The sequence below is a fragment of the Bufo gargarizans genome, chromosome 2, assembly GCF_014858855.1.
Source record: "Bufo gargarizans isolate SCDJY-AF-19 chromosome 2, ASM1485885v1, whole genome shotgun sequence".
NCBI lineage: Eukaryota > Metazoa > Chordata > Amphibia > Anura > Bufonidae > Bufo > Bufo gargarizans.
The window spans coordinates 512,877,424-512,896,063 of record NC_058081.1 but is presented as its reverse complement, the minus strand read 5'-3'; the positions used below and the strand labels follow the sequence as shown (position 1 = coordinate 512,896,063).

At 44.7% G+C, this 18,640-nt stretch overlaps 1 protein-coding gene across 1 annotated transcript in view; it reads left to right on the top strand.

The window, feature by feature from the left end:
• ST8SIA1 (ST8 alpha-N-acetyl-neuraminide alpha-2,8-sialyltransferase 1) overlaps window positions 1-17,122 on the top strand; it is a 63,542-nt gene extending 46,420 nt beyond the window's left edge. Inside the window, exons 4-5 of the mRNA XM_044277966.1 lie at window positions 11,718-11,810; window positions 15,463-17,122. Of these exons, the coding sequence (XP_044133901.1) occupies window positions 11,718-11,810; window positions 15,463-15,940 (571 nt within the window). The 3' untranslated portion in view covers window positions 15,941-17,122. The remainder of the gene's footprint in view (window positions 1-11,717; window positions 11,811-15,462) is intronic.
• Window positions 17,123-18,640: the final 1,518 nt, after the last annotated feature.

The following is an 18,640-nucleotide window of genomic DNA, read 5'->3' as shown; positions in this document are numbered from 1 at the left end:
CCTGGACCTTCTACCAGCACTGCCGTATTCCCTGGTGAAGTGGCGAGCACCAGAAGGGCAGTTCCAGCTGGTACGGTGGCACGTGCAATAACTCCCCCGTCGCAGCCACCGCGTTCACAGGCCCGTAGAACCCTTAGTCTCCCAGAGGTGCTGGCAAATCCTAATTGGCAATCCCCTGATTCCGCCGCACCCGTATTGCCCCCTTTCACCGCCCAGTCTGGAGTTCGCGTGGAGACGGCTCATTTAGGATCGGCCCTTCAGTTTTTTGAGCTGTTCTTCACCGCGGATCTCTATGACCTAGTTGTGGCAGAAACCAACCGCTACGCCACACAGTTTATTACCGCCAATCCGGAAAGCTTCTATGCCCAGCCTTTCCGGTGGAAACCAGTCACTGTTTCCGAGTTTAAATTTTTTTTGGGCCTTCTCCTCAGCATGGGTCTAACTAAAAAAAATGTATTGCGGTCATATTGGTCTAAAGACCCAATACATTTCATGCCCATGTTCTCTGCTGCAATGTCTAGGGCACGTTTTGAGGCCATCATGTGCTTTATGCATTTTACGGACAATAGCACCTGTCATCCAAGAGGCCACCCTGCTTATGACCGGCTCCATAAAATTCGGCCCCTCATAGACCATTTGTCATCCAGATTTGCAGATGCGTATACCCCTAATCAAAACATCTGCATAGACGAGTCCCTAGTACATTTTACCGGGCGCCTTGGCATAAAACAGTACATCCCCAGCAAGCGCGCCCGGTATGGGGTCAAACTGTATAAGCTCTGTGAAAGGGCCACAGGCTATACATATCGTTTTAGGGTCTATGAGGGAAAAGACTCAAAACTGGAGCCGGTCGGATGTCCTGACTACCTGGGGAGCAGTGGCAAGATTGTCTGGGACTTGGTGTCACCCTTACTCCACAAGGGGTACCACTTATACGTGGACAATTTTTACTCAAGCGTGGCCCTCTTTCGGCACTTACATCTAGTCGGAATTCAATGCTGTGGCACCGCGCGACCTAGTCGCCGGGGCTTCCCCCAACGGCTCGTTAGTACCCGACTTGCACGGGGGGAGAGGGCTGCCTTGTGTGACCAAGAACTGCTCGCGGTGAAGTGGAGGGACAAGAGGGACGTTTACCTTCTGTCCACCATTCACGCAGACACGACTGTCCAAATTGAACGGGCAACTGGAGTCATTGTGAAACCCCTCTCTGTCCACGACTATAACCTTCACATGGGAGGGGTGGACTTCAATGACCAGATGTTGGCTCCCTATTTAGTTTCCCGCAGAACCAGACGCTGGTATAAGAAGGTGTCTGTTTATTTGATCCAATTGGCGATGTACAATAGTTTTGTTCTCTACAGTAAGGCTGGGAGAACAGGATCCTTCCTAAAATTCCAGGAAGAGATCATTTCGGAAATCCTGTATCCAGGAGGGTCCGTGCCCCAAGGCCCTGATGTAGTGAGCCGGCTACATGGCAGACATTTCCCGTCTGTCTATCCTGGTACCCCAACTCAACGTTCCACAAGAAAAAGATGTCGTGTCTGTAGCAGGGGTGGAATAAGGCGTGACACCACCTTTTTTTGTCCTGACTGTCCTGACCAGCCTGCCCTATGCATAGGGGAGTGTTTCCGCAAGTTCCACACTCAGGTACACTATTAGCATAGGGATTGCGTACACAGGACAGGCACACAGGGGTCTTAGGGCCCTTTCACACAGAGCTGCCACAAACCTCTCCTTTCACCTGGGACAAAGTGCATAATGTACTTCGCCGCATCTCTGGGCGATTTGCGCTTTGCACATTGTCCCATGGGGAAGGAGAGGTTTGTTCAATAAAGGTAAAAAAAAACAAAACAAAAAAAAAATCACCGGTAAGCAAAAAAGTTATTGTTCTGTTTCAAAAGTTTATAAAAGTTAATGTTAATAAATTTATTGCGTTGCGGCCTGTTTTTTTTTTTTTTTTTTTTTTTTTTTTTTTACCTTCTAGGTGGACCAAGCGATCAAGCAGCTGCAGCACTGATGTGCATTCTGACAGAAGCATTGCGCTGCTGTCAGATTACACAAAAGTCGGTGTATGCGGCGCTGCAAGACGAGATTTCTCCTCTGCAGTAACAGATATGTTTGCCGAGGCATACGAGCTGAGGAGGAGGCGGCGTTCCTATGCTTTGGCAAACACTTTGTATATATAAAAAAAATATAAAAAATCCCGGCAATGATTTATTCATCCACATCGATTGATGTGAATGGAGAAATCGGGTTTGCCAGGGCATACGAGCTAAGTGGGTATGGATGTTGGGCGGAGCTCCTATGTCCTGGCAGACGCCTTTCCCCTCCTTTTTTTTTTGGGCAGAGATTTTTTCATCCACATTGATCGATGCGAATGAAGAAATCTGTGCCGTTCATTTTTTTCTTTCAGCCCAGAGGCTGAACGGGAAAAAAAAATCTCATTACCTGTATGCTCAATATAAGGAGAATAGCAGAAACTCCTAATGCTGGCCATACATGTAATGATTGCGGAGACCCTCAAATGCCAGAGCAGTACAAACACCCCACAACTGACCCCATTTTGGAAAGAAGACACCCCAAGGTATTCCGTGAGGGGCATATTGAGTCCATGAAAGTTTTAAATTTTTGACCCAAGTTAGCGGAAATTGAGACTTTGTGAGAAAAAAATAAAAAAATCAATTTCCGCTAACTTATGCCAAAAATGTTTTTTTCTATGAACTCGCCATGCCCCTCATTGAATACCTTGGGGTGTCTTCTTTCCAAAATGGGGTCACATGTGGGGTATTTATACTGCCCTGGCTTTTTAGGGGCCCTAAAGCGTGAGAAGAAGTCTGGGACCGAAATGTCTAAAAATGCCCTCCTAAAAGGAATTTGGGCACCTTTGCCCACCTTGGCAGCAAAAAAGTGTGACACATCTGGTATCGCCGTACTCAGGAGAAGTTGGGCAATGTGTTTTGGGGTGTCATTTTACATATACCCATGCTGGGTGGGATAAATATCTTGGTCAAATGCCAACTTTGTATAAAAAAAATTGGAAATGTTGTCTTTTGCCAAGATATTTCTCTCACCCAGCATGGGTATATGTAAAATGACACCCCAAAACACATTCCCCAACTTCTCCTGAGTACGGCGATACCAGATGTGTCACACTTTTTTGCTGCCAAGGTGGGCAAAGGGGCACATATTCCAAAGTGCACCTTTAGGATTTCACCAGCCATTTTTTACACATTTTGATTGCAAGGTACTTCTCACGCATATGGTCCCCTAAATTGCCAGGGCAGTATAACTACCCCACAAGTGACCCCATTTTGGAAAGAAGACACCCCAAGGTATTCCGTGAGGGGCATGGCGAGTTCCTAGAATTTTTTATTTTTTGTCACAAGTTAGCAGAAAATGATGATTTTTTTATTTTTATTTTTTTCCTTACAAAGTCTCATATTCCACTAACTTGCGACAAAAAATAAAAAATTCTAGGAACTCGCCGTGCCCCTCACAGAATACCTTGGGGTGTCTTCTTTCCAAAATGGGGTCACTTGTGGGGTAGTTATACTGCCCTGGCAATTTAGGGGCCCAAATGTGTGAGAAGTAGTTTGCAATCAAAATCTGTAAAAAATGGCTGGTGAAATCCTAAAGGTGCTCTTTGGAATGTGTGCCCCTTTGCCCACCTAGGCTGCCAAAAAGTGTGACACATCTGGTATCGCCGTACTCAGGAGAAGTTGGGGAATGTGTTTTGGGGTGTCATTTTACATATACCCATGCTGGGTGAGAAAATATCTTGGCAAAAGACAACATTTCCCATTTTTTTATACAAAGTTGGCATTTGACCAAGATATTTATCTCACCCAGCATGGGTATATGTAAAATTACACCCCAAAACACATTCCCCAACTTCTCCCGAGTACGGCGATACCAGATGTGTGACACTTTTTTGCAGCCTAGGTGGGCAAAGGGGCACATATTCCAAAGTGCACCTTTCGGATTTCGCAGGCCATTTTTTACAGATTTTGATTTCACACTACTTCTCACGCATTTGGGTCCCTAAATTGCCAGGGCAGTATAACTACGCCACAAGTGACCCCATTTTGGAAAGAAGACATCCCAAGGTATTCCGTGAGGGGCACTGCGAGTTCCTAGAATTTTTTATTTTTTGTCACAAGTTAGCGGAAAATGATGATTTTTTTTATTTTTATTTTTTTCCTTACAAAGTCTCATATTCCACTAACTTGCGACAAAAAATAAAAAATTCTAGGAACTCGCCATGCCCCTCATGGAATACCTTGGGGTGTCTTCTTTCCAAAATGGGGTCACTTGTGGCGTAGTTATACTGCCCTGGCAATTTAGGGGCCCAAATGTGTGAGAAGTAGTTTGAAATCAAAATCTGTAAAAAATGGCTGGTGAAATCCGAAAGGTGCACTTTGGAATGTGTGCCCCTTTGCCCACCTTGGCAGCAAAAAAGTGTCACACATGTGGTATCGCCGTACTCAGGAGAAGTTGGGGAATGTGTTTTGGGGTGTCATTTTACATATACCCATGCTGGGTGAGAGAAATATCTTGGCAAAAGACAACATTTCCCATTTTTTTATACAAAGTTGGCATTTGACCAAGATATTTTTCTCACCCAGCATGGGTATATGTAAAATGACACCCCAAAACACATTCCCCAACTTCTCCTGAGTACGGCGATACCAGATGTGTGACACTTTTTTGCAGCCAAGGTGGGCAAAAGGGCACATATTCCAAAGTGCACCTTTCGGATTTCGCAGGCCATTTTTTACAGATTTTGATTTCACACTACTTCTCACGCATTTGGGCCCCTAAATTGCCAGGGCAGTATAACTACCCCACAAGTGACCCCATTTTGGAAAGAAGACACCCCAAGGTATTCCGTGAGGGGCATGGCGAGTTCCTAGAATTTTTTATTTTTTGTCGCAAGTTAGTGGAATATGAGACTTTGTAAGAAAAAAATAAAATAAAAAATAAATCATCATTTTCCGCTAACTTGTGACAAAAAATAAAAACTTCTATGAGCTCACTATGCCCATCAGCGAATACCTTAGGGTGTCTACTTTCCGAAATGGGGTCATTTGTGGGGTTTTTCTACTGTTTGGGCATTGTAGAACCTCAGGAAACATGACAGGTGCTCAGAAAATCAGAGCTGTTTCAAAAAGCGGAAATTCACATTTTTGTACCATAGTTTGTAAACGCTATAACTTTTACCCAAACCATATTTTTTTTACCCAAACATTTTTTTTTTATCAAAGACATGTAGAACAATAAATTTAGCGAAAAATTTATATATGGATATGGGTTTTTTTGCAAAATTTTACAACTGAAAATGAAAAATGTCATTTTTTTGCAAAAAAATCGTTAAATTTCAATTAATAACAAAAAAAGTAAAAATGTCAGCAGCAATGAAATACCACCAAATGAAAGCTCTATTAGTGAGAAGAAAAGGAGGTAAAATTCATTTGGGTGGTAAGTTGCATGACCGAGCGATAAACTGCTAAAGTTGTGGAGTGCCGATTTGTAAAAAAGGGCCTGGTCACTAGGGGGGTATAAACCTGTGGTCCTTAAGTGGTTATATACGTACAGCTGGTATAAGTCATACATCTTCTTGTATATAGTGATATGGAGCATGCTGGCATAACCTGGGCATCTTCTGTATATAATTATATATGTACAGCTGGTATAAGTCATACATCTTCTTGTATATAGTGATATGGAGCATGCTGGCATAACCTGGGCATCTTCTGTGTATAATTATATATGTACAGCTGGTATAAGTCATACATCTTCTTGTATATAGTGATATGGGCCATGCTGGCATAACCTGGGCATCTTCTGTATATAATTATATATGTACAGCTGGTATAAGTCATACATCTTCTTGTATACAGTGATATGTATATAATTATATATGTACAGCTGGTATAAGTTATACATCTTCTTATATATATATAGTGATATGAAGCATGCTGGTATAACCTGGGGATCCTCTGTATATAATTATATACGTACAGCTGGTATTAGTTATACATCTTCTTGTATATAGTGTTATGAAGCATGCTGGTATAACCTGGGTATATTCTGTATATAATTATATATGTACAGCTGGTATAAGTTATACATCTTCTTGTATATAGTGATATGAAGCATGCTGGTATAACATGGGCACCTTCTGTATATAATTATATATGTACAGCTGGTATAAGTTATACATATTCTTGTATATAGTGATATGGACCATGCTGGTATAACCTGGGTATCTACTGTATATAATTATATATGTACAGCTGGTATAAGTCATACATCTTCTTGTATATAGTGATATGGAGCATGCTGGTATAACCTGGGCATCTTCTGTATATAATTATATATGTACAGCTGGTATAAGTTATACATCTTCTTGTATATAGTGATATGAAGCATGCTGGTATAACATGGGCACCTTCTGTATATAATTCTATATGTACAGCTGGTATAAGTTATACATATTCTTGTATATAGTGATATGGAGCATGCTGGTATAACCTGGGTATCTACTGTATATAATTATATATGTACAGCTGGTATAAGTTATACATCTTCTTGTATATAGTGATATGGAGCATGCTGGTATAACCTGGGCATCTTCTGTATGTAAGTTATACAGAGGTCGCACAATTTTTTTTTCCAGAAGAGTAAAAATACTCCTCTTACCATTTTTGAGGAATATTTTTAGCCGAGGAGGAGTACAAAATTTGCAGTAATTCAAATACATAATACATAAGGACCTCCATCTGCGTTGGAGGCTATGTTCCGGACCTCTGTTGCAGATTCTGTCAAAAAGACCAGACAGAAAAGCCTTGTATGTAGGACTTTGTTAAAAAGACAAATTGCTGAACAGAAACTGAAGGCCTCCATCATAGTCAGTGGAGTCTGTTCAGCTCCGTTTCTGTCAGTTATGTGCCCGGCACTTTTGCTATTTTCGTTGTTCTGTTCATCTAACAGAGTACAATAACAGAAATAAATAATGGCAGTGTGAACGTGTCCTCCCGTCAGCTTCTCCAACATACAGTGCCTCCGTTCCGCAACAGACCTTCCGGATTGCGGACCCATTCCAGTAATGCGCATCTGTAATGTGGGGTGCACATGGCCGCTGCCCATATATTGCAGACCTGACAGGCAACGGCCACCCAGGGGCTGGTATTATTGGTGTTCTTAAGTTTTGGCATTGTACCCATCTTTGTTTTCGGTTAACATGTAGGGTGTATCTAGATGTCTAGGGATAGGTTAGAGGAAGGAGGGCACCCACTACTGGGGTGTTACTTCGGGCGTAGGGGTATTTTATGGTTATTGATGAAGGGAGGTTTTGCTTATCGGAAATGAGAGATTTATATCTATCTCCGTATTCTGTCCCTTCTATTCTATTCCTAGACTGTTGCCCTTGTTTCCTAAATAACCCGATTACTTTGTGTATTATTACACCTCTTCCAATCCTTCATACACCCCAGGTGTAACATGCAACCCTCGCAGATACTTATATATATAAATAGTTTACTGATAACATAGAGATGACAAAGCAATGGACATTATACATAAAGATACAGAAAACACAATACATAGAGGACACCACCACACACAGCCACCTCTGTTCCTGCCCACCCTGGATGCTAAGCAAGTGTGGCTAATAATGTGTATGTATATACAGTATATCCAGAGTCCTCCAATGTACCCTGGATCTACACTTCTAACCAACTCACATCCAGTACTTGACCATTAGTACATGTACAAATAGTGACTCATGCATAAACAGCATATATAATCTACTGGTAATACAATTGCAGACTACAAATATTTATATGCTCACATATGAATTCTACTGGGATATTCTACTTATATACATACTAGGGGTGGGCGATATGGCCTAAAATCTATATTGCGATATAATTTTAAGCATGTGCGATATATATCGCTATATATTGTTTTCTATATTTGGGGGGATCAACTTTTTTTTTTTTACTTTTTAGTTAATAACTATTAGCCCCCTTAAGGGCTAGAACCCTTGTCATATTCACCCTAATAGATCTCTATTAGGGTGAATAGGACTTTACACTCTCCCTGCTGCCCTGTGCTTTGTGTACGCAACAGCAGGGAGCTGACCATGGCAGCCAGCCTCTCATGTGCCCCCCAGCCTCTCATGTGCCCCCTAGCCCCTGATCAGCCCCCCAGCCTCTGATCCGCCCTCCAGCCTCTGATGTGCCCCACAGTCTCTGATCAGCCCCCCAGTCTCTCATGTGCCCCCCAGCCTCTGATCCGCCCTCCAGCCTCTGATGTGCCCCACAGTCTCTGATCAGCCCCCCAGTCTCTCATGTGCCCCCCAGCCTCTGATCCGCCCTCCAGCCTCTGATGTGCCCCACAGTCTCTGATCAGCCCTCCAGCCTCTCATGTGCCCCCCAGCCTCTGATCAGCCCCCCAGCCTCTCATGTGCCCCCCAGCCTCTCCCTCTTATCAGTCCCCTCTGGTAACTCAACCCCCCCTCCCCCAGTATTAATCATTGGTGGCAGTGGCCACAGGGTCCCCTCCCCATCATTGGTGGCAGTGGGCAGTGCACCCCCCCAGTATTGATCATTGGTGGCAGGGGCCCCCCCCCCCCCCCCACATCATTGGTGGCAGCAGCAGTTCCGATCGGAGTCCCAGCAGTGTAATGCTGGGGCTCCGATCAGTTACCATGACAGCCATGAGTCACACTACTGAAGTCCTGGCTGCCATGATATGTCAGTGAGCAGCATTATACTTACGTGCGCCGTGGCCGCCGGGCGCTCCTTCTCATAGGTCTGTGCGGCGCATTGCTAATGCTATAGGCATTAGCAATGCACCGCACAGACAGAAGAATGAGCGCCTGGCAGACACGGCGCACGTGATTATAATGCTGCTCACTGACATATCATGGCAGCCAGGACTTCAGTACCGTGACTCCTGGCTGCCATGGTAACCGATCGGAGCCCCAGCATTACACTGCTGGGACTCCGATCGGAACTGCCGCTCCGTGGTCATATTGCGGCCCGGCGATATAGGCGATATGCACAAAATCCATATCGTGGTACAAATTTATATCGCATATCGCCTATACCGCCCACTTTGTCACCACCCAAATATCTGTTGGCCAAGAGAATGTTGTCCAACTGCTTTTACAATGTGCTCTTCCTGCCTTTGATTTGCTAACAAGGGACTCAATGACCATATGGCTACTGGCCATACTGATATCACTGAATGAGTGAATACCAATGGACATCAATATACACTATATCCAATTATTAGGCATATTTGTGTGGTAATCAGGCTGAGGTTCTGGCTGAGAGCCATATTTTCCTGTAACATATCCCCCTGTTGTCGGTATACCAAAACACTATGTTGGAAGCCTGGTCTATGTGTGGGAGTGTTTACAATGAGGAATTAAACATGATAAAAAGTAACAAACACAATACATTATAAGATCATTTATGTTGCATTTTTGGCCAATCTGTTGATTCATCTTTTTGTGCATGGATGGTTCTGATGTCCATCTGGGATTTCACAAGGAGGGGATCATTTGGTACCTTCATAATGGGTCTTGACAGATGTCTGGTCACCTTCTTGGATCAAGGGCATTCATTGTCTCTCTGGGCATTTCTCCACCTGCAATCATATTAAAGCACAACAGTCTGCTCCTCAGGGGAGCACACCTCAACACTGCAGTTCTGAAAATCCATCAGGAGATATCATGGCATCTCCCTGTTGACAGTATCTGTAGATAACACTTGGCACTTTTAGTAGATACATTACAAACCGAGGCTATATATCACAACCCAGTGGGAGTTCCCACTTGCAACGGCTGCGCCCAAGTTCCTTGTCCGACTGGACAGTCACAATTTATACAAAGCGCCACGGCAGATCACTGTGGGGTCAACCCACTCCCTTGCAGAATCCCCAATAGGGAGAGCTATGCCCCACAACCTATTGGCTGTGCCGTGGACTTTGTGGGCTAGCACCCAAATTACACGCTATGCCTCCATGGTAGTTAGTTACTACTGTTAATGGGACCAGTCAGTTTTGGCCCGACTAAACGCCTACTTATAAGTGCCAGTGACAGACAGGGAGATAGACTGCCATTTCTCTATACCACTTAGGGACCTAATTTAGAAGCTGACAGTACAGGGTTCACCCTGGAGAGATTCAATTACATGCCCTTATGATGATACTCTGAGCCAAGTTTAAGGAGAAACAGACCTTGGCACCGAAAAATTTGCCTACGGATATAGGCGAGGGCTGCCTCACACAACCAGAATTTGTCTGTTTTATTAAGGTACCTGCCCAACATGAAAGGCAAAATCTTTCCACTCCCAGAATGAACTGTCCCATTGTACAAGAAGTTATAAAAGGTTTCGCAACAATCATTTATGAACCAACAGTATTGCCAATTGCCAAAATCCATTGTCTACTCATGCTTGAGGGACAATGTCACCTCTTGTGAGCTGTATGGCCTTACCCCCTGAGGCTCACACCTCTGGATACTGCAGTGATCTCAGGCAATAGCCTCTATAATAAAGAGGGTCACAAATTCCTAACAGCTCCCCCAACAGATACTGTACCTGTGTGTAGAGATTAAAGACAAGTATAACCATATAACATTTACATTACACGACCGAGGACAAAGAAACAAAAGGTTCTGCAACAGTAAACCTAATCCCTTCCCCTGTGTTGGTGACCATGTCCCCATGCACTGGGGGCTATTATAGGTTTACATTGATTGCAGACTCTGGACAGTATATGGGGTACCCCCGAGTTACATATTATGGCCAGATCTTTAGGGATCCCCACCACAAATCTATTATAACAGATTCCCAGTAGGGATATCTGTTGTAGTGGTGTCTTTTTGCAGCCCGGTTTCATGTGTAGCCTATTGGCTCACAAATGGAACAGGTCTTTGTCCTTGCAATTGTATGTGTGGTAGAAAGCCGGCACGCCTAAGGCTGCTTTCACACTAGCGTTCGGGTGTCCGCTCGTGAGCTCCGTTTGAAGGGGCTCACGAGCGGACCCGAACGCAGCCGTCCAGCCCTGATGCAGTCTGAATGGAGCGGATCCGCTCAGACTGCATCAGTCTGGCGGCGTTCAGCCTCCGCTCCGCTCGCCTCCGCACGGACAGGCGGACAGCTGAACGCTGCTTGCAGCGTTCGGGTGTCCGCCTGGCCGTGCGGAGGCGTGCGGATCCGTCCAGACTTACAATGTAAGTCAATGGGGACGGATCCGTTTGAAGAGGTCACAATATGGCTCAATCTTCAAGCGGATCCGTCCCCCATTGACTTTACATTGAAAGTCTGGACGGATCCGTCCGAGGCTATTTTCACACTTAGCTTTTTTTTGCCATTTTAATGCAGACGGATCCGTTCTGAACGGAGCCTCCGTCTGCATTAATATGATCGGATCCGTTCAGAGCGGATCCGATCGAACGCTAGTGTGAAAGTAGCCTAGAAAGTAGTGTGGTTTTTAGTATTACATAGATTAAAAATGTATGTTTTAATTGTGCTCTTTCAGTGATACCGGTATAATTCTATATGTGCAGCTAGTATAGGTTATATCTCATCCTCTGTGTCAGCTATATAGTGATTGTTTGCTGGCTGGTATAACCTGGGCATCTGTGGGGTATGCCATAATAATCTGTTTTCACTTATGTCCTGTCTCTCCTTTCTCCTCAGATGTAACCTGCCTCCTCTGACCAGCGACTATAGCCTTGATGTGGGAACAAAGACACAGCTTGTAACTGTGAACCCATCTATCATAGATACAAGGTAGAGGCTGTCACTTCTTGTCACCCCTCCCCCACAGTGCAAGGATGGATGTCAGTGACTGTAGCCCCGGATCATCAATTGGTGGTTTCCTCTTCTCTGTGGAGTAGTAATTCAGTGACATTCCTAGTCAGAGAAGGGTCAGAGGGGAATGGGATGTCTAAGTTGTCCGCATCCTCTGGAAGTCTCTTTAGTCACCAGAGCACAGGAAGTGTCTGTTTCAGAAGGAATGGAGAGGTTTCTCTTTAGTCGTCAGTACTGGGTAGAGCTGGAATGGAGTAGTAAGAGGTAGGAAGGATGGAACTTTTCTGGGGTCAGGAAATGGTCACAGAAGGAGATGGAAACTGGAGAGGTGGAAGCCTGAAATCTCAGGGGATAATGCCATTGTCCATGTGTTGGCAAGGCATAAAGGATTTGACCTCCAACATTGGACATCAAGTGCATAAAGCTCAATAATGACACAAAGAGCCACCACTGTGTGTCTTCTGACGGCACCCCTACTGTATGTCTTCTGCCTGCACCCCTACTGTATGTCTTCTGCCTGCACCCCTACTGTATGTCTTCTGCCGGCACCCCTACTGTATGTCTTCTGCCTGCACCCCTACTGTATGTCTTCTGTCGGCACCCCTACTGTATGTCTTCTGATGGCACCCCTACTGTATGTCTTCTGCCGGCACCCCTGCTGTATGTCTTCTGCCTGCACCCCTACTGTATGTCTTCTGACGGCACCCCTACTGTATGTCTTCTGCCTGCACCCCTACTGTATGTCTTCTGACGGCACCCCTACTGTATGTCTTCTGCCTGCACCCCTACTGTCCATCTTCTGCCTGCACCCCTACTGTCCATCTTCTGCCTGCACCCCTACTGTCCATCATCAGTCTGCACCCCTTCTCTACATCTTTAGTCAGGTACAGTATTGTACAGCTTCTGCCTCCACTCCTACTGACCACCATCATTCTGCACCCCTAATGTATGTCTTTAGTCTGCACTGTACATCCTCTACCTGCACCCCTACTTTAGTTATTCTGTCTGCACCCCACTGTATGTCTTCTGTCCTCACCCCCACTGTAGCATTGGAGCATAATAATTGGTGAATCAGTGGGTTGTTATAAAGTATATATCGGCCTCCACTATCTATTCAGGCTGAGCTCTGCAGCCTCCGCTATTTGTTGATCTTGAACTCTGCAGCCTCCGCTATCTGTTCATCTTGAGCTCTGCAGCCTCCGCTATCTGTTCATCTTGAGCTCTGCAACCTACATTATCTGTTCATGCTGAACTCTGCAGCCTCCGCTATCTGTTCATCTTGAGCTCTGCAGCCTCCGCTATCTGTTTATCTTCAGCTCTACAACCTACATTATCTGTTCATGCTGAACTCTGCAGCCTCTGCTATCTGTCCATCTTCAGCTCTGCAGCCACTGCAATATGTTAATTTTCAGCCCTGCGGCCTTCGCTATCTGTTATTCATCTTGAGCTCTGCAGCCTCCGCTATCTGTTCATTCTGAACTCTGCAGCCTCTGCTATCTGTTCATTCTGAACTCTGCAGCCTCTGCTATCTGTTCATTCTGAACTCTGCAGCCTCCGCTATCTGTTCATTCTGAACTCTGCAGCCTCCGCTATCTGTTCATGCTGAACTCTGCAGCCTCCGCTATCTGTTCATCTTGAGCTCTGCAGCCTCCGCTATCTGTTCATCTTGAGCTCTACAACCTACATTATCTGTTCATGCTGAACTCTGCAGCCTCCGCTATCTGTTCATCTTGAGCTCTACAACCTACATTATCTGTCCATCTTCAGCTCTGCAGCCTCTGCAATATGTTCCTTTTCAAACCTGCGGCCTCCGCTATCTGTTATTCATTATGAGCTCTGCAGGCTCCGCTATCTGTTCATTCTGAACTCTGCAGCCTCCGCTATCTGTTCATCTTGAGCTCTGCAGCCTCCGCTATCTGTTCATCTTGAGCTCTGCAGCCTCCGCTCTTTGTTCATCTTGAGCTCTGCAACCTACATTATCTGTTCATGCTGAACTCTGCAGCCTCCGCTATCTGTTCATCTTCAGCCCTGCAGCCTCTGCTATCTGTTCATCTTCAGCTCTACAACCTACATTATCTGTTCATGCTGAACTCTGCAGCCTCCGCTATCTGTCCATCTTGAGCTCTGCAGCCTCCACTATCTGTTCATGCTGAGCTCTGCAGCCTCCGCTATCTGTTCATCTTGAGCTCTGCAGCCTCTACTTTCTGTTCATCTTGAGCTCTGCAACCTCCACTTTCTGTTCATCTTGAGCTCTGCATCCTCCACTTTTTGTTCATCTTGAGCTCTGCAGTCTCCCCTATCTGTTCATTTTGAACTCTGCAGCCTCGGCTATCTGTTCATCTTGAGCTCTGCAGCCTCCGCTATCTGTTCATCTTCAGCTCTGCAGCCTCCGCTATCTGTTCATCTTCAGCTCTGCAACCTACATTATCTGTTCATGCTGAACTCTGCAGCCTCCACTATCTGTTCATGCTGAGCTCTGCAGCCTCTGCTATCTGTTCATCTTGAGCTCTGCAGCCTCCACTATCTGTTCATTCTGAGCTCTGCAGCCTCTGTTATCTGTTCATCTTGAGCTCTGCAGCCTCCACTATCTGTTCATGCTGAGCTCTGCAGCCTCTGCTATCTGTTCATCTTGAGCTCTGCAGCCTCCACTATCTGTTCATTCTGAGCTCTGCAGCCTCTGTTATCTGTTCATCTTGAGCTCTGCAGCCTCCACTATCTGTTCATGCTGAGCTGTACAGCCTCATTATCTGTTCATTTTCAGCTCTACAGCCTCCATTATCTGTTCATCTTGAGCACTCCAGCCTCCACTATATGTTCATCTTCAGCTCTACAGCCTCCACTATCTGTTCATACTGGACTCTGCAGCCTCCACTATCTGCTCATCTTGAGGTATGTGGCCTCCACTATCTGTTCATCCTGAAGTCTGAGGCGTCCATTGTTTGTGTAGGAGAGCAAGGACTGGTACATTAAACTCTCATGAGACAATGAGACCTTCAGGGAGAGTTACTTAGCTTTCTGTACACGTTGCTGTCTATCACAATGATGAGCTGAGAGCAGGAAGGTGACATGAGATACAGGGTGCAAGGTTTCGGGGTGATCTTGTCGCAGAGGTCCCGGGGTCATTGTGCTGTTTGCTTTTATCTGTGCTAAGAGACTCACAGAGATAAAGGATTCAGATAAAGGTTTCTGTAGTGAAGAGAAAGGATAGAAAAGGTCCACACAGACGTGTAGATTATCATACAGGTTCCAGGAGGGGGCTCTCTTACAGTTATACGTCCTAATAGAACACAAGAATGATATTGACTTCTGCCCTGTACACAATATAGGAGATCTAGCATCTGATCATTGAGACCTCCACTGATCAAGAGAATGAAGTGCCCCTTTCCCTGAATGAATGGAGCAGGTCATGCATGCATGCTGCCATTCCTTTTTTTCTCTATGGGTCTGCCGGAGATAGCAAAGTACAGTGTCGCCATCCTATTGATTTGGGAGAATGGCACCCTCAATCTCGTAATCAATTCAGATCAGGAGAACTCTATTTTTTATGCCCTTGTATGTCACATCTTTTGGAACACATGAGTTGAGAGAGGACAGTTGCATCATCTCTGATCTCTTTCCATCTTTCCTCCAGGTTCCAGAACTTGCTGTGGTCACGGAAATCTTTTGTGGAGAGTCTAAAGGTCTACAAGTCAAGCTACGTGTACATGCCAGCATTCTCCATGCGCCACGGTACAGAGCCCTCCCTGAGAGTCTACTACACCCTGACTGACTTCAGCGCCAATCAAACTGTACTGTTCGCCAACCCTAACTTCTTACGGAACGTCGGCAAATTCTGGAAGAGCAAGGGCGTCCACTCCAAACGCCTATCCACCGGCCTCTTCATGGTCAGTGCCGCCTTGAGCATATGTGAAGAGGTCACGGTCTATGGTTTCTGGCCTTTCCAAATAGACCTGAAGTGGAATCCTATCAGGCACCATTACTATGACGATGTCCCGCCACGCAGTGGCTTCCACTCCATGCCCGAGGAGTTCCTGCAGCTTTGGTTACTTCACAAATCAGGAATCTTGAGGATGCAACTGGGACAATGTAACTCTGAAGAACCTCAATGAAAGTGACTATGAGATGATTGTGGAGCAAGACTTGGGGACTCCTGGATATGTCCCATATGATAGTCCGCACTGAATGCAACAACTAGTGCCAAATCCCCATTTTCCCAAGCTTGTACAGAACTCCATGGGAAGGATTTGATTTTCTAATGATTTTTTTTGGGCTGCTGATTAGATTGTTTTAGAAATGAATGTAGAGGTTTTTTTTTTTTTATGTGAAGATACGACCGTCCGACACCAGCTTTTTTATTTCCTGTACAGAAACCAGAGACTTGCAATGATTTGTAATGCCTTAACAGGGCGTCAAACCAAACCAGCTGATCATTTTTAGGCCTTTTGCATAACCAGGAACAAGGACGAAAGAGTGATTGAGTGTAAGAGCGAGTGCCGCGCTGCATGATGCCGTCGGTGCTGTAGTTATTCTTCTTGTTCAGTGTCGGTTTTGTGCTTGCGGTCTTGTCAGGATCGGGCACTGCACGTCTGCATCCGCCTTCTCAGCATGTATGTTCTATGTATGTGGCAGTTGTGAATGGGAATAACATGTGAAGAATTTCAGGGATTTATTAAGCTGCACATAGATTGCTTCCTCTGCGTGCGGCCTATTAAATCTGCTCGGATGCTGTGAGGGGCAAATGTGCATTGCTAATGCGATTATTTTGTATGTTCCCTGTAGCACACAGCGTCTGACAGGTTTTGCTACATTTGTCTCTTTAAATGCACTGATACATTCTAACAATTTCTTCGCAGTAGACTTGACTTCCTAAGGTTCGCTTCATATTGGCGGTATTTTATTGAACAGAATCGCAGACGCTGAGACATGGTCTTTTGGCACTAATGAGGACAGATTGCCATCAGTTCTGCCAGTCTGCAGCACAAATACAGCTGGAGCGTGAAGCGGCCTGGCAAGGGGTCACCTATCAGGTTCATATTCCTCCAGATGCAGGTGAAGCATATGCAGTAGGTCTTGATTACTGCACGAGATTTGTGTTATGCGCAGCATGACAATATATTCCGGCACTCTTCTTACCAGACGTAACTGTAGAAACTTGCGTCCATTCTGCAATAATCACAGAAATCTTCAGCTGGATTTAGGTGTAATCAGGTGCTATGGCATTGTGAATATTAAAATGTAAATTCATTGTCAACCCGGAAATGTATTACCAGTGATTGATTAAAAAAAAAAGAAACCTCTTTGGCACCGTCGTATTTTAAACCAAACCAACGCTTCCACGGGTGCAGCATCGTTACTGTTCATAGTTACAGGATCTTATTTATATTCCCTGTGTCCTCCCACAGTTCCCCGCGCTGCCTTATGAATGAGGGACCTATAGTTCTGCTCAACTCGAGCCTGCTGATTCATGACCTAGAATACCAGTGAGAAGGTAACTGTATATTGCATGCAAAGTTTTATTTCACTACAGGCCTGTGGAAAGCTGGGTGACTGTAATAATAATGGTTGTCACTCATGGGAGAGTTAGATAAACCCGAAATAATATTATAAGACCTTACTGAAGAGAATGACACAGATTTTATTTTTTGCACTGTGTACATACATTCCTTATCCTGAGTTATATCATGTATTATACTCCAGAGCTGCACTCACTATCCTGCTGGTGGAGTCACTGTGTACATACATTACTTATCCTGTACTGATCCTGAGTTACATCCTGTATTATACTCCAGAGCTGTACTCACTATTCTGCTGGTGGAGTCACTGTGTACATACATTACATTACTTATCCTGTACTGATCCTGAGTTACATCCTGTATTATACTCCAGAGCTGCACTCACTATTCTGCTGGTGGAGTCACTGTGTACATACATTACTTATCCTGTACTGATCCTGAGTTACATCCTGTATTATACTCCAGAGCTGTACTCACTATTCTGCTGGTGGAGTCACTGTGTACATACATTACATTACTTATCCTGTACTGATCCTGAGTTACATCCTGTATTATACTCCAGAGCTGCACTCACTATTCTGCTGGTGGAGTCACTGTGTACATACATTACTTATCCGGTACTGATCCTGAGTTAAATCCTGTATTATATTCCAGAGCTGCACTCACAATTCTGCTGGTGGTGTCACTGTGTACATACATACATTACTTATCCTGTACTGATCCTGAGTTACATCCTGTATTATACTCCAGAGCTGCACTCACTATTCTGCTGGTGGAGTCACTGTGTACATACATTACTTATCCTGTACTGATCCTAAGTTACATCCTGTATTATATTCCAGAGCTGCACTCACAATTCTGCTGCATGGGGGTCACTGTATACATACATTACTTATCCTGTACTGATCCTGAGTTACATCCGTTGTTATACTCCAGAGCTGTAGTCACTATTCTGCTGGAAGAGTCACTGTGTACATGCATTACTGATCCTGTACTGATCCTAAATTACATTCTGTATTATACTCCAGAGCTGTACTCACTATTCTGCTGGTGGAGTCACTGTGTACATACATTACATTACTTATCCAGTACAGTTGTACTGATCCTGAGTTATAGCCTGTATTATTGCCAGCAGAATCTTATTGGTATAAAAAAGAAAAGAAAAAAAACATGCAAACATTTACTGGCAAAATAAAAAATAACAGGAAAACAAAAATCTTAATCCTGAAGGCCTAAAATAACAAATAGTATTTGCCTGCACATATAGGATGGGCCCTCAGAATCAATTCTACTGGT